Consider the following 16921-nt stretch of genomic DNA (forward strand, 5'->3'; position numbering starts at 1 on the left):
ACATAAACAAACCCTCACACTCACACACACATATGCATGCTAGCTGAGATATGAGTGGGCAGGAGGCGTACTGTATACATTTCGCCGCGTCTTGTTGTTGGTTTATGAGTGCGCCGTTCGCCGTTTGCCGTTTTCTGTTTTCTTACTGGTGCGCAAGGTGGCGATTGGCTTTGGCTTTGGCGTCGACTTTTTTCTTTCCCTATTTTTTTCGCTGCGCTAGCTTCGACTCTTTTCTTTGCTTTACTTTAAGCTCGATTCGAACTCTCTTTCTATATATAAGTTTTTATTTTAAGCAGGTCTGCCTTGCCATGAGTTTTATTTTATATATGTATATGGATTTTAAGTATATATAAATTAAAATTAAATATTGAATCATTTGATTAAATTGGCAATTGAACAGTTCAAGTTAGTAATCAGAAAGCCATCATTCGTCAATTGTTTTTAGCAATTACTTAAAGCGCTTTGAAGAGTTTCTCTTGTACTTTTAAAATTTGGCAGCTACCAAAAATCGTGAAAACAATAAGAATAAAAAACAAAGAAAATTAATGTTTATATCAAAAGCAGAACTCTACCAGCTTATCAACAGATGTCCGCAATTTTGAGTCACAAAAGAATTCATTCGAATTTTAAGTGCAAAATTTTAATTGTTTCAGCATTTTTCAGCTGTTAGTTTACAACTATTCGCCCAGCTTAAACCCATAAAAAGCCTCGTATCGAACAATAAGAATATAATAATAAAAAAAAAACAATAAGTGGGAGTTGCCCAAAGTTGTATAAAAAAGAGCAACAACAACAATGAAGCGAAACAGGAAACCAAACATTTTGATGAATGGCTCATAATACTCAGCTCACACATACATATGCACACACACGCACTCACATGCATGGCACACGCATACGCACAAAACAAAATTGACGAATAAGCGAAGCACCCAAAGCAGACAGGCGGACGAACGGTCCAATGAGTCGGGGGCGAACAATAGCAAAGAACCGAAAATCTTATAAAACCGAAATTAAAAAAGCAACAACAGAAACGGCGCTCATAACTGCGCGTAAGAGAGACAGAGTGAGAGCGAGAGAGTGAGTGCGGCAGTGGCAAAGGTGGGAAGAGTACGCGCTACACACGACCGAAGCGCAGGCGTGCGTGGAAGCGAGATGGCAGCTGTAAAAGGGCCGTACATTTATAAGCGGGCGCTCACACAACCAGTTGCCGGGGCATATGAATTATGATAAATTATTAACCAAGACTGTGCGAGTGCGAGCGAGAGGGCAGCTCGTCAGACAGACAGCGCACCCGAGTGCGCCAAGCAGCCGAATCAATGTACATATGTAGCTGTAGCTGTTAAAAACGCCAAGAGCACGCTTACCACAATCACAAAAACAATGGCGCAAAAGGTGAGCGAGCCACAGAAGCGGAAGGAAACAGCAGAAGGAGCAGGGAGAGCGCTGCCGCTGCCTCTGTCGCTGACGCTGCCAAGGCGAGCACCAACACAAACTTTGCTGCTGCAGATTTTTCTTTTTTTTTTCGTAACGTCAGCCGCTGCGAGTCTCTTTCGCTCTGTGCATGTGTGTGAGTGTCTCATAATTTTTCGAACAAGTTTCATAAATGTCCGTTCAGCAAACAGGTAAGCAGCAGCACCAGAGACTGAGCATCCTGCGCTCGTGAGCGCGACAGAGCGAGTGAGAGAGTGTGAGAAAGAGAGAGAGCAAGCACGCGAGGGCAGCGAGCTCAGCAGCGGTGAGAGGTTGATGGCAACAGTAACAGTAACAGCGACCATGGCTGCTCATGGGTGCAAGCAAGACAACAAAAGGCCGACTGTCGAGCAAAATTTAATAAAAGTTATGATGAGAGGGAAATACGTCTGTGTGTGTGTGAGCGCGCTGGAGAGGGTGTGTGTGCAAGTGGGAGCGAGAGCGTTTATATATGAAAAATTATATGAAATGTGAGCGAGTGCGCGTCTGAGATATATATACGTGAGAGTGTGTGCGTGTGTGTGTGTGAGAGCGTATAAGGTGGGTAGGTTGAATGAATGTCAGGATAAGCCAGTTGCCCATGTTGTTGTTGCTGCTGTTGGTGGCAGTTATAATAAAAATGTTGCACACACACACACACTCGCACGCACACTCACGTAGCCATGCATAGGTAGAGCGCATGTAAAAATATTGATAGTAAACCGGTCGCGTCGTCGTCGTCGCTGCCCGAAGCAACAGCAGCAGAAACGACGACAGCGCCGCTGCGCTCGTGTATTCGTGTTCGTGCCTCTGTGTGTGTGTGTGAGTGTGCCTTAAAAGTATCTCAAAGATATTGTTTGTGTTTTGTGTCAGTGTTATTTTGACGCGCGTGCTGAACGTTCGTGCCGCAGAGAGACCAAGCGATTCCGCCACTGAGCTAACACACCGACCATTATTTCCGTTTCTATACAAAAAATATTTTAGCGAGTGCGCGTACAATTTCTAAATTCCAATCAGATTGTGACAAAGTGTCCATAACAATATATCGCCCAATCCCATATATATATATATGTATGTATGTGTGTGTATATAAGTAGATATGTGTTGAGTTCGAGTTGAAGATGAAACTTGCAGTAAATTGCTATCGAAAAGCCGACGGAAAAACACAATCGTGCAAATAATTCAAACAATCCAATTCAAAAAAAAAAAAAAAAAAAAAAACAAAAAACTGACAGATCAGCAGGCTTGAACGTTACCGTTATCGTTCCCATTACCGTTACCGTTACGCACAGTGCGACAGGGCGAGCGACCATGGGTCGAATTACACGCGCATGACATATCATCCATATTATTTGGCCAACTGGCGCCAAAATACAGAACACACACTTCTAATTTCCACCCATTCCAACACAATGTTTGATATGTGCTAAGCAAGGAGCAGACCAAGAAGCAGAAGAAGTAGAAGAAGAAGACGAAGCAGCAGCAGAAGATATAATAGAAATTCAATTCAATTCAAATCTAATACAAAACCAAACCAACGACAAATTCTGCATTCTTGATAAGACATCACTTGCCCAAAGGTTTTTGTGTGCAATGCGTAGTGACTTCAAGGATAATCACCAGGAGACCATCAATAAAATGATACAATTTGGTACCGTTAAATATGGCATTGTCAAACAGCTGAAGGATCGCGCCAGAAGCGCCGAGAAAGGTGAGTTGCAAGAACTTGGACTATTTGTAATAGAATATAGGAAGTATTCCTTTGAAACATATCAGATATATCGTATATATATAGAGAGAGCTATATCTTGATGTTTTATGTTCGCATTCCTGTTTTCGACAAATTGAATTGAAGCTAATGAAGTTTTTATATTTATATGCTGATTTCGATGATGCTTTATAGATTCCATAAAAAAACCAACTGAATGATTATGAATGCTTATGCATTTATTAGCTTTGTCCGCAGCTAATGGTCACAGTTATAGCCACTACTGTTAAAGCCAAAGCCACAGGCAAAGCCATAGCCAAAGCTAAAAACAAGCTAATCAAGCAATTTGTGCATATAAAGAATTTAGAGCTTATTTGGATATTAATGGCAAAATGCAAAAATCTTACGACATATAATATGTGTTGAGTGCTTACAGAACTAACTGTAGTTTATGAACAACATAAATATTAATTATTTCGATTAGCATAAAATTAATCAATTTGGTGTTAAATGAAGCCAGAGATTAAGTCAGAGCGAATTGCTTTAATGCGCTTCGTTATGTAAATCGAAGGGTGCTTTTAAGCCAAGACTTGAAAAAGGCTAAAAAAAAATTCATATATATGTGTATATATATACATATATATACCTCTAAATATATTTATTTATAAAGCTGCATTAATTTCAATCATATTGCTGAAATCCAAATTGATTTGTAATAATAAAAAAAATGAGCAAAAGATATTTAAACTGGTATCAATCAAAAAGTTTGAGAGAAAGAGAGAGGGAGTGTGTAACACAGAGAGCGAGTGAGAGAGAGATATATATATATATATATATAGTCTGTGTGTAAAAAATATGGAGACAAAAAAAAGGGTTTCAAGGCACTTAAAAAAAACTTTTATCGTTTCCCAAAAAAAAAAAAAGAAAAAAAAACTGGAAATGAAAAAAATTGTAATAGTATGAAAAAAAAAAAAAAAAAAAAAAAAATACAGAAAAATACAAAACTGTTGCATATATTAACAACAAACGAAACACTAATATTTATTTATGTTGCGGACATTTTCTAAAAATTTTCAACACTTTGGCTACCATTTTTTCCGTTCCATTTTTTCGTGTTTTGTTTTATTTATTTTTTTTTTATTTTTATTTATTTATTTTTTTTTTTTTATCGGAAAACGCTTTTAAGCGGTCCAAATTTCCAGTTAGTTTTTTTTTTTTTAATTTATTTATTTTTGATTTTATTATTTTCTATTGTGTTTTGGTTTGTTCAAAAATGACAAATTTGTTAATTAACCAAAAACTGGTTCAGTTATTTGTTGATTCTGTTTTTTTTCTCGTCAGTTTTTGGTTTTTGGTTCGTTGAGAGTAGTCTATCGACTTTCTACTTTATGATTGTATAATAGACCATTAATGATAATTTAAACACACTGAAATTGTACTAAAAGCCGCCGCGCATCAATATATTATTCGATTTGTGATTAAGGGCATTCATATGATGCATCATCAGACATTTTCGGGCATTATTCATATGACTGCAGGTGTTTGCCTCTATGGCGAAACACGCTCATTTTTCTTGGCTAAGCTTGAACTGAAATATACAGATTTTGTTGGGATTTATCAATTTTAGCGCGTGCTGTTATACATATGAATATGTATACACTATGTATATCTATATATATTTAATTATATATTATATGCCATTTGGTTAAATTCTATTTCTGCTGAGCATTAATAAATATATTCACTCATTAGTCTGGCATCATAAATTAGACAAATATCGAAAGAACAGAAAATAGTTTAAAAAATATAATTTGCCTGCTCAAATAGTGAAGCGGGTATATAGGCTATATTTGCAAATATTGAATGACTGAAATTGTGATATATTGATGGATTAAAACACTAAAATATTGAATAAGCCACATATATATATATATATATATATATATATTTATATATATATATAATATATATATATATATTTAAATATTGATATATTATTATAACATATTTATATATAAAATGTCAAATTGGTATATATAAATATTTAAATATTTATATTATTATTAATTTTAATTTATTAAAAATTATTAACTTGTTGATATATAGAAATATTGGCATATTGAAATATTAATATATAATATATAATATTAAATATTAATATATAAATATTAAAATATTGACATTTTTAAACATTGTTATATTGAAACACTGAAAAATTTATATTTTGAAATATTAATGTATTGAAACGAAAATATAGAAATAAGAAAATAATTAAAATATTGTAATAGTTAAATTATTAGACTATTGAAATGTTGAATTATTTAGAAGTTTAATTATGAAATTTTGAAATATAAATATTGAAGAATTGAAATAGTATTATACGTTGTCTTATAAAGTGTACTGTGAGGCAATTAGTTTATATGTTCTTAACATCAGTACACACTTTTTATATCTGTATAGATACGTTTATCATTCTCGTATATTATAAAACAATGAAATTATTATATAGGAACTCAATATTATAGCTAGATGACGAAACTCTTAGATACTAGAGCATACGCTAATCACGCGAATAACTCCATGTATTTATACTCTGTCTAACAACACATTATATCATAGCATAACGAAGTCTTAGATCACTCAAAAACTCCCCCACAGATAGTTCCATAAGCTATTCCAAGCTCCGCCCCTTTCAAAGCTCGACAAATCAAAGAAAAAGAAAAAACTTGAATTTTCGAATTGGTTTAATGACTTTGAGTGCTTGAGCGTATATTATGTAGTCAGTGCTCTGACTTATGATTGATATATGGATTAAGTACGGCAGAAATATGTATTAGCTTTTGATATGCAATTCGTATTATTTGTTGGAGCCGAGCAAAAGTCAATGGCAATTAATTATTTAATTATTTTTATTTATGCGATTCTGTTTCTGTTCTGTTTTATTTTATTTTATTTTGTGGGTTTTTTTTATTTAATTTTTTTTTTGGAATTGCTTTCTGATATATTTCCATTTTGGTGCTGCTTCAAGCTCCGTAGGCCAATTTTAATGAATTCATTTGTGGTACGTCTTCTGCTTCTTCTTGCTCTTCTTTTTTACTTATGTATGCTTGAAATTCATATAAATGAAATTCAATTTGAACCGAGTGTCAATTTTATGCCGAGCTCGTGGAATCCGCATCGAAATGGGCGATCGACAATGGACTTGGATATTATCAAATTATGCAGTATATGCTAGTACAATGTATCTTCAGTGTCGCCGTTGTTGCTGTTGCTTCAAAGTTGTTTTGCATTTTCTACATGGCTGCACAACAACAAACAGCAAAATAGAAAATCGTTGACTTGCACTCTATGTACGTATGTACGTCCGTATATACCCCGTCTAATTTGCATATTGAATATCATGATGGAATAATTGAAGCGTTCGTCAATGTAAAAACGTCAAAGTATAACAATAAATGAGAATGTAGAAAACAGCGAAACTAAATTGAACCAAACTGAACTCTAGTCTGCTTCCAGTATTCCCCCACACTTATAATAATTGATTTGGTTCAAGTCAAATGCTGAACTAAATATAATTTCTCAAACTGATTTGAGTTGCCAAAATATTTGCCACTTAACAACTAATATAAATTGATGCAAACATCACTTGACACTGGGCTAAACTTTAAATCTGAAATGTTGTTGCTAGATTTGAGAAAACTTTTGGCATGCTTTTGTTTTCTTCTGTATTCGTTTGCGTTTTATTTGAATTTAGTGCTTTGGTGGGGTCGCACAAATGAATTTATGGCCTGACTTAATCCACCTTGGAACAACTTTGTGCAGCTCAATAGAATTTATGTCGTCACTGCAAATTGTTTTCTCTCAAAATACATATGGATAATAATGAAATTTAATAAAAATACAAGCGAAAATATATACATACTATATAGGTATGTATGTACGTATGTATGTGGAAAACCTTTGAGTTGGCTGTCTGACTGTCTGTATGAGAAATGAATGCAGTTCGTTGTCTTGGCCAAGACGATAAACAAAATTTGTTGGCAATTGCCTAAACGACTTAGCCATGTTCGATTCGATTTGTTGACAATTTTATGGGCATCATAAGACGATTTGCTGTTACATTTTTATGGCCGCTTGTCAGCTGGAACAAAGCGACCGCCTCTCAATTTTACGGCGCCCATTAAACTTAATTTTAATTAATTAAAATAACATACACATATCAGTTATAATTATAATTATATATTTTTTGTTCTTTTCTTTCCTTTTTTTTCGCTTATTTCGTTAAGCATTTTCGTTTGAACCCGCTTCAAAAATAAAGTAAAACAAAGTAATAATATTTATTTATTTTTGCTTTTTTTTTTTTTGGCTCGTTAACAAGACGCGACACTTGAAATCTTTTCGCAAGTTGCATTTGGCAGGCGGCAAATCAAATACGAAAATTTATAAAACAATAACAAATGAAGCAGCAAATGAGAATTATAAATACAAATTCCCAAATGAGGAACAACGCTTTCAGATCCCATCGTCATCAGCGTCGCCGTCATCATCGTAATATTCGCTTTAAAAATAATAATTATATTAATGCGATCGATATGCAAATCAAATGAGATAGCGAGCCGTTCAGCCGCTCAGCCGCTCAGCCGTTCGGCCGAAACGTTGCTATTGCGAGCCTGTTGTAGAAAACTCGCTCGACTCGTTTTGATTTGTGCAGAAATATGCTTTATTATAGTTTGAGTTTGAGTTTGAGTTGGCTTTGAGTCGAGGCGAGCGAGGCTGCAAATGGAGACTTATCTCGTTTCGCGGCTCTGCTTATCATAAATTATGTTTTATGGCCGCTGCGCATGCGAACCACATCTTCTTTTGGCTCGCTCAATATTGAAGATATAAAGCAAAGCCAAAATTAAAAACAAAAAACATTTGTTTCATTGGACTTTTTGTACCAACAAATGTCAGCTGTTTTCTTTCCTTTCGTTATTCATTTTTTGTTGCTTTCGCACTCTGATTGAAGACAAAAAGTTATGTTCACAACAGGTGAGAATCAGCTGGTGAGCAACAGCAAATCACTAATTGGTTTCCAAAAACAATCATTGACGAAGTGGCGAACGGGCCAACTGGCTGACTCGACAGCCACAAGAAATGTAATTGCATTTAGTTAGCAGCAACAACAGCAACAGCAGCAACAACATCGCCGCATTGCAATGAACAATTGCTAACGATTAAGTCATATATGCGACATTGCAATGGTCAGCAGCAACAACAGCAACAACAGCAGCAGCAGCAGTAACAACAGCCGCAGCAGCGGCAGAGCTGCATATAAAAAAGGAAAACATGAGCTGTGGCAGCACCGGGCAGCCGGTGTGGGGCGTGCGGGGGAGTCTTACAGCTAAACCAGGTAGCAGCAGCAGCAACAGCAAAAGCAGCAGCAGCATGTTGCCAATAGTCCCGGCTGCTGCCAGCGACAACAAGTTATTGCTGTTGTTGCCATTGCCAAGTGTGCACACTGGAGCAAGCATCTGCAAAACATAGCAAGAACTATTACGGAATTTGTCATAAGAAGGCATTTCACGGGAATTACTGCAGAAGAGAGCACAAATAGCAAGAGATTTAGTTAACACAAAATATATTTAATACATATGGGATATCAGATATCAGGCAATGTTTGTGCAGATAAACTGAAATTGCCATAATGAGGCATTTCACAGACATAAAATAGAGGGAAAATAGTGCGAAAAGTAACACATATTGTATATATGATATAGAAAAAAAAAATAAAAAAAATATAAAATAATAAAAATGCATAAAATATATATAAAACAATTTATAGATCTCTTAAATGGAAGTAGTATAAATATAATATATAAAACAAATATTATAAAGAAATATAAACAAAATGAATACAAATAATAATAATACAAACAAACTAAATAAATAAATCAAATAAAATATTTAATAAATTTATAGATATCTCCTCATTCAGAGCATTGGAGCACTCTCTTATATACACAAAAATTTAATAAAAATAAATTGAACATAAATCTGAAAGTGATAGCAAAAGTTGTCATAAAAACACATTTCACAAGAAAAATAGTTTTGAAAAATTACGAATAGTACATATATAGTTAACAAAGTTTTTATTTTATACCCATATAAAGGATACTATCACCACCATATATTCACCTACATTTAAACTTTTCTAATTTATATATAAAATATATTTTCAAATTATTTACCCATAATTTAGTTTAGCTTCAGATTGAAATCTTCAATTGAATTCCTTCAGCTTGATAAAGTATTTATAATTATTTATTCATTTATAGTCTAAGATTTAGTTAAATAGAAGATATTTGCTTATACATTTAGAGAGATTCTAATATATCTCAATATATTTCCTACATTAAATTTATTTCATTATAATATATATTTGTATGCAGATTGTTCCATTTTAATATAAAATTATAAAATCAAAATCATATTTTATTGAAAGTACAAAACAGTTTCTGAGTAAATTAACTTGACCTAACATTTTAATCATTTATTGAATCTTCACAAGAATTCCTGCTATTTCCCTTTGCATTTATTTTCTGACATTGTCTTGAAGTTGTCAAACTGATTTCAAAGATCTTCAATGAGTCTAAGTAAATACCAAAAATTTCAATTAATTTTGATTCGTATTTTTATTTTTAATTTGATTTGTATTCGATTTACGTAAAACTGATGTTGATTTCCATTCATGTGTGATTTGTGTGTGTTTATTTCGGCAGACATAGCAAGTGATCAGGAGGATAATGGCGCCTGCTCGCCGCTGACGACTGCGACGGCCAGCGCCAGTCCGTTGGGCAACAGTCCGTGCCCCAGCCGCAGCAGTCCGCAGCCTCGCAGCGAGGACGAGGCGGAGCGGGAGACGGCTGTGCCGGCAGCTGAGAAGCAGTTGGAGCTGGAGAAGACAGTGGAGCTGGCCAACGAGGAGCGGCTAGAGAATAATGCGTATGAGACAATCGCAGATCATAATCATAACAACAACAACAACAACAACAAAGTGGTCATGACAAAGCCGCCCGTTGAGCAGGAGATGGAGACGAACGCGAACACGAACGCGAATGCGAACGGCTCGATGCCGAACTCACCCACAGCAGCGAGCTCCGCGCTGGAGGAGGAGGCGGCGGGGGCGGCAGGTGGCCAAGCCATGTGCCCCGAAAAGGAGATGGGCGCGGATGTTGAGATGCAGGAGTCGGGAGCGGCAGAGCGCAAGATCTCGAGCACGCCGCCAGTGAGCAATGCTGTGGATGGTGCCGCGGCAGCTGCAGCAGCAGCTCAGCAATTCGGCGCCACGCCCGTCACCCTGGAGGCCATACAGAACATGCAGATGGCCATTGCGCAGTTCGCGGCCAAGACGATTGCGAACGGCGCCTCCGGAACGGACAACGAGGCGGCCATGAAGCAGCTGGCGTTCCTGCAGCAGACGCTCTTCAATCTGCAGCAGCAGCAGCTCTTTCAGATCCAGCTGATTCAGCAATTGCAATCGCAGCTGGCCCTCAACCAGGCCAAGCAGAACGAGGACGAGGCCGAGGAGGAGCTCGAGCCGGAGGAGCGCGAGGACGGCGAGACGGACACCTACGAGGAGGAGGAGCGCATCGCCGACATGGAGCTGCGCCAAAAGGCGGAGGCGCGCATGGCCGAGTCCAAGGCGCGGCAGCATCTCATCAATGCGGGCGTGCCCATGCGGGAGCGATCTCGATCCCGATCCACCTCGCCGGCTGCCTCGTCGCTGTCGACGTCGTCGTCCCAGAAGCGCCGGCGCACTGACGACGGCAGCGCCAAGCCGGCCAGCGGGCAGAGCGCGAAGCTCTTCGGCGAGCAGGATGGCACGCAGGATGCGCTCTCCAAGCTCAAGGAGATGGAGAATATGCCACTGCCCTTCGGCTCCGACCTGGCCTCGAGCATCATCACCAACCACGACGACTTGCCGGAGCCCAACTCCCTGGACTTGCTGCAGAAGCGCACCCAGGAGGTGCTCGACTCCGCCTCACAGGGCATCCTGGCCAACAACATGGCCGACGACTTTGCGTTCGGCGACAAGGCCGGCGAGGGCAAGGGCCGCAACGAGCCGTTCTTCAAGCACCGCTGCCGGTACTGCGGCAAGGTCTTCGGCTCCGACTCGGCCCTCCAGATCCACATACGCTCCCACACGGGCGAGCGGCCCTTCAAGTGCAATGTGTGCGGCAGCCGCTTCACCACCAAGGGCAACCTCAAGGTGCACTTCCAGCGCCACTCGCAGAAGTTTCCGCACGTGGCCATGAACGCGACGCCCATTCCGGAGCACATGGACAAGTTTCATCCGCCGTTGCTCGATCAGATGTCGCCGGACAGCTCGCCAACGCAGTCGCCGGCTCCGGCGCCCGGTCTGCCGCCGACGTCGACGTCCGCCCTCACACAGATGCAGTCCTCGATGTCATTCGGCTCGAGTGCTGCCTTCCCGGGACTGCAGGGCATGTACCGCCCGCCCATGGAGCTGCTCAAGTCTCTGGGCGCGGCTGCTGGCAGCGCGGCAGGACTGCCGCACCCCTTCTTCCCCCAGATGCCAGGGCTGGGCGCGGCACTGAAGCACACACAGCAGCAGCAACAGCAACAACAACAACAACAACAACAACAACAGCAGCAGCAACAAAATCAGGAGATGCCCACGGATCTGCGCAAGTCCTCAGGTCCCAGTTCGCCGCATGAGGAGGAAGCCGAGCACATTCAGGTGGCCAATCTGCCAGTGAAAACGGAGCTGATGGAGGAGGAGAGGCCGGAGAATGCAGCCGAGCAACAGGCAGCAGCTGACTGCGCCGAATCAGATCCAGAGCCCGAGCCTCTGCCGCTTGAGGTGCGGATAAAGGAGGAGCGTGTGGACGACGAACAGGAGCAGGAGCAGCAGCAACAGCAGGGACAGGAGCAAGAGCAGGGGCAGGATCAAGAGCGATTGCCCCAGTCGGAGGCGCTCAGCCGACGCACGCCCACGCCTTCGGGCTCCACTGCGACGCAGAGCCCACCGCCCATGCACCATCGGCACCATCATCACGCTCACTCCCATTCCGGCGCAATGCCCGCCTACCCGCCCGTGGTGCAGCCCATCCAGCCGCCAGGCATCCTGCACGCCCACTGCTCGCCCAGCTCGCAGTCGCATCTCGATCAGCTGCCGACGCCCGGACAGCTGCCGCCGACGATGGCTCAGCGCGAGGAGTTCTTCGCGGAGCGCTTTCCCCTGAACTTCACCACCAAGACGCTGTCCCCGGAGCACCATTCGCCCATACGTTCGCCCGCCGGCCACGCCCATGCGCACATACCGCGCTCGCCCTTCTTCAATCCCATCAAGCACGAGATGGCCGCCCTCTTGCCACGCCCACACAGCAACGACAACTCGTGGGAGAACTTCATCGAGGTGTCGAATACCTCGGAGACGATGAAGCTCAAGGAGCTCATGAAAAACAAGAAGATCACCGACCCCAATCAGTGCGTCGTCTGCGACCGGGTTCTCTCCTGCAAGAGCGCGCTCCAGATGCACTACCGCACCCACACGGGCGAGCGGCCCTTCAAGTGCCGCATCTGCGGCCGCGCCTTCACCACGAAGGGCAACCTGAAGACTCACATGGCTGTGCACAAGATCCGGCCGCCCATGCGCAACTTCCACCAGTGTCCCGTCTGCCACAAGAAGTACTCCAACGCGCTGGTGCTGCAGCAGCACATCCGCCTGCACACGGGCGAGCCGACGGACTTGACGCCCGAGCAGATTCAGGCGGCCGAGATCCGCGATCCGCCGCCCTCCATGATGCCCGGACACTTCATGAATCCGTTCGCAGCGGCCGCCTTCCACTTCGGGGCGATGCCAGGCGGAGGAGGCCCTGGCGGTCCGCCCGGAGCCGGTGGCATGCCCGGCGGCCCGCACAACGGCGCCTTGGGCTCGGAGTCGTCGCAGGGCGACCTGGACGACAACATGGACTGCGGCGATGGCGACGACTTCGACGATGCCTCCTCGGATCACCTATCCAACAGCAACGATCCCACGGCCGATGAGCGCCCGCGCTCGGGCGACGACTTCAAGTCGCTGCTCTTCGAGCAGAAGCTGCGCATCGATCCGACGGGCGTCGTGAACATCAACAGCCACCAGCGCCCCCACTCGGCGGCCAGCAATGCCAATTCCATTGGCTCCGCCTCGGCCTCGCCCTCTGCTCCGACCAGCCCGAGTGAGCAGCCGAAGCCGAGCTGCTCGCCTGTGCGCTCCATCTCGGAGACTTCGCAGGGCGCCCTCGACCTGACGCCACGCGCTGTGCCTCCGCCGGCCGCCTCCTCCAGCTCGCGCTCCCCGCTGCCGCCTCCTGCCGAGCGCAAGGAGAAGACAATCAGCCCGCTCAGCCAGCAGCCGCCGGTGCGCAGCCCGAACGGCCCCGCCTCGCTGCTCTCCGCGCAGCTGCCGCCTTCGGTGGGCATCGACTGCCTGCCGCCCGGCCTGCAGCACCACCTGCAGCAGCAGCATCAGCATCTCATGCAGCAACAGGCCGCAGTGGCCGCCGCAGCAGCCGCCCAGCACCACCACCACCAGATGCAGCAGCATGCGGCTGCGCTGCACCAGCATCAGGAGCATCTGCGTCGCGAGGCCCAGGAGGTGCAGCAGAAGGCCGCCGCAGCCGCTGCCGCTGCTGCAGCAGCAGCCGCCGCTCAGCGTCAGACGTCGCCACAGCCCGCGCCCCGCTCCGGCGAATCCGCAGTCAGCGGCCCGCCCGCCCCACCGAATCCCCTGATAACGGCGCGGCCACCCTTCGGCATGTTCCCCAATCTACCGATATTTCCGCCCGCCACCACGCAGAACATGTGCAATGCGATGAACCAAATCGCGCAGTCCGTGATGCCAGCCGCCCCCTTCAACCCGCTGGCGCTCAGCGGAGTGCGCGGCAGCACCACCTGCGGCATCTGCTACAAGACATTCCCCTGCCACTCGGCGCTCGAGATTCACTACAGGAGCCACACCAAGGAGCGGCCCTTCAAGTGCAACATCTGTGATCGCGGTTTCACAACTAAGGTATGTATGAGATAGCTGTGGCAGTTGGGATTGGGTGGAACTATCACTGCGCCGTTAACAAGAGATCTAACGTCCATCTTTCTGCTCTCTCTCTCTTTCTCCCCTCTGTCGATTCTGTTGCAGGGTAACCTCAAGCAGCACATGCTGACACACAAGATTCGCGACATGGAGCAGGAGACCTTCAGAAATCGTGCAGTAAAGTATGTAAGTCTTCCAATATCACAAACACAAACACACACATATATACATACACATACATATACATATACACACACTTGATATAAATATCAGATTCCGAATAGGAATTCAGATATTAATCAAACCCATCACAATTCTTGCCATATATTCATACAATATTTCCCTTCGCTTGATCCTTCCCTTTGCAGATGAACGAATGGAGCGACGATCGTGAATAAGCTAATTAATTATCGATAGATTGATCAACAGTAATCCAAATAACGGCCCCTGGCCGTGAAAATAGACTCTCGCAACAATATGATCTCATGCTGTGTTGTGAAGTGCGAGTGCGTGCAAAGTGCGGATGTGGATGTGGATGTGAATGTGGATGCGCAACGTTGACTACAGTGAGTAAGGCGGCTGGCTACAGTGGCCACTCCCTGCAAGCGAAGGGAAACGAGTCGAGTCCTCGAGAGTACGAGATCCATGAGGAGCAGCAGAGCAAATTCTATTAATTGTTTTTAGTTAGCCTAAAAATAAAGCGGGGCATGAAGCGAAAGCAGGCCTCTGATCGATCGCCTGTGATCGCCTGTGCTTTTCCTTTCCTGATTTCTTTTGCCATGAATTCCCAAAATTTCCATTGAGCGATTGCAAAGCTAAAGAAATCACATTTGAGACGACAGCGAAACACAAACTAACTGCAAAATGGCAACTGAAACGTATCCAAAGATGCATCAAAAGCAAAGAAAGAGAAACGAGATGAAAACGCCGCTGGATTGCTTTGAAATGAGACTGATAGCGTTTCAGGCTGACAACCTAATATATAACCCTATGTATATGATATATGATATGAAATTCGCCGAACGAGATCCGAATCGAAACCAATCGAAGGCGTAGTTAAATCAAAATTCGAATTTAAAATCTACACCTAAGGTAATTGTAGTCGTAACGTAATGCATAATACAATATATAAATCACAGAGTACATACATAAATACATTTGCGAAATGTACTCGATGCCTAAGTCCAAACATATTACATCTATATTTCAAATGTGCAATAATAATATGACACGCTATAAATTTAGTCTGGCTTTTGTTTCCTACGTTCGAAATGAATACAATTTCATTTTTATTTTATATTATTTTGTTTTGTTCTTTTTAATCACAATAAATCCAGGCAGACAATTTCAACTTGCGTTGCTTCGGTTTGTCTTGAAAAGAAAAACAAAAAAATTTATATATATATTAAAAAAAAAAAAAATTAATTATAAATAAATACAAAAAGAAAAACAAAAACAGATAAATTGTGATACTAAATGTTAAATTTGTTGGCCAACTGGATAAACAGCCAAAGCCAAGTTGATGTAAAATGCTTTCCATATCACTTATATAACAACTGGCAAATGATGTAAAACAGAACAAAAAGAGAGAAAAAACAAAAAACGAAAATTGAAATACCTAAAATTCTATATATAAATGGAGATACTATATTTAACATTCTTAGTTAATTTAGTTGGTAAAGCGCAACGTATTCAAGCAAAAAGAAAAAAAAAAATGAATAAATAAAAAATAATGCAAATATATTATATAATATCTTATCATTTATTAATTAACTTCGTACGTAAGTTAAGTTGATAACTGGCATAAATTACGATATATATATACATACATAATTCATATAGATACAGAAATGTATCTCGATCTGTTTGTAAGCATAGTCTCGTAATTTATTACCCATGGAATGAAATACAAAACAAAAAGAAAGAAAAAAACATAAAGCAAACGAAATACAAATAAAAAGTATACACAAAGTAAAGAAAAAAGAAAAAAAAAAAAACAAATAAAAAATATGTATTTAATTTATGAAAAATTAATAAACCAACTGTGTTTTTATTTTGCCCAGTTAAGAGCAGCATTCGATACCTCTGCGTGTGTGTGTGTGTGTTGACGTCTCCGTCGCTTATCGAGATCGTGGCGAATGTTCTGGGAAAACGGGAAAAAAAAGTAAGCGTTCAATTTCGTGGTAAAAGGCCATGAACCTCCAATAATGGCCCATGAATGTTTAGATATTGTAATAAAAATGATTAGTCAAGTTTATTATCGTCATAATCTTTTAATTCGAAATCGAAACGGAATATTGATAGCCAGAGCCAGAGCCAGAGCGACAGCTCGAAAGTGCGGAGTGGCCTCATGAGCCCGATCCAAATTCAACAAATATTTGTTGCCCAAAACAAAACTTTATATTTCATCAATTTTTTTTTGTCACAAATTAATTTATTTTCCTATTAGTTTTTGGTCTTTTTTTTTTTTTGCTTTTATTTTTTGTTTTTTTATTGTCATTCCGCAGCGAGTTGCTGCGACTCGTTAATCAATTTCTTGTTGACAACGGCATATCATATTTTTTTATAAGGCAATCGCTCGCTGCTTGCGTAGATGTGGGAATACTAAAAGCATCTCGGACATGAGTTATTTCATTAATACTAATTTCGTATTTTAGTAGACTTTGGTAATTAATAATATTTGGCTT

General features: G+C 41.8%; 1 protein-coding gene across 4 annotated transcripts; it reads left to right on the plus strand.

The window, feature by feature from the left end:
* Nucleotides 1-358: 358 nt before the first annotated feature.
* On the plus strand, nt 359-15474 carry salm (spalt major). 4 transcript variants are annotated; one of them, XM_089463722.1, is made up of 5 exons: nt 359-1566; nt 1619-3163; nt 9922-14216; nt 14340-14420; nt 14603-15474. In XM_089463722.1, exons 2-5 carry the CDS (start codon nt 3046-3048, stop codon nt 14630-14632), a joined length of 4524 nt encoding a protein of 1507 aa, XP_089319848.1. In that variant the 5' UTR covers nt 359-1566; nt 1619-3045; the 3' UTR covers nt 14633-15474. The 4 variants fall into 4 exon arrangements, with proteins under 4 accessions (XP_089319848.1, XP_017860144.1, XP_017860143.1 ...); XM_018004655.2 differs by having other exon boundaries at nt 359-3163; XM_018004654.2 differs by having other exon boundaries at nt 359-3163; nt 14340-14416.
* Nucleotides 15475-16921: the final 1447 nt, after the last annotated feature.

This window comes from Drosophila arizonae, chromosome 3 (assembly GCF_054131065.1).
Source record: "Drosophila arizonae isolate 15081-1271.41 chromosome 3, UAZ_ARI_1.0, whole genome shotgun sequence".
Taxonomy (NCBI): Eukaryota; Metazoa; Arthropoda; class Insecta; order Diptera; family Drosophilidae; genus Drosophila; species Drosophila arizonae.

Bases quoted from the DNA above. Each gene is read 5' to 3' on its own strand.
- salm (XM_018004655.2), top strand. From the start codon at position 3,046: ATGCGTAGTGACTTCAAGGATAATCACCAGGAGACCATCAATAAAATG. The intron at 14,217-14,339 runs GTATGTATGAGA...ATTCTGTTGCAG, and splicing joins ATCGCGGTTTCACAACTAAG to GGTAACCTCAAGCAGCACAT. The intron at 14,421-14,602 runs GTAAGTCTTCCA...TTCCCTTTGCAG, and splicing joins GAAATCGTGCAGTAAAGTAT to ATGAACGAATGGAGCGACGA.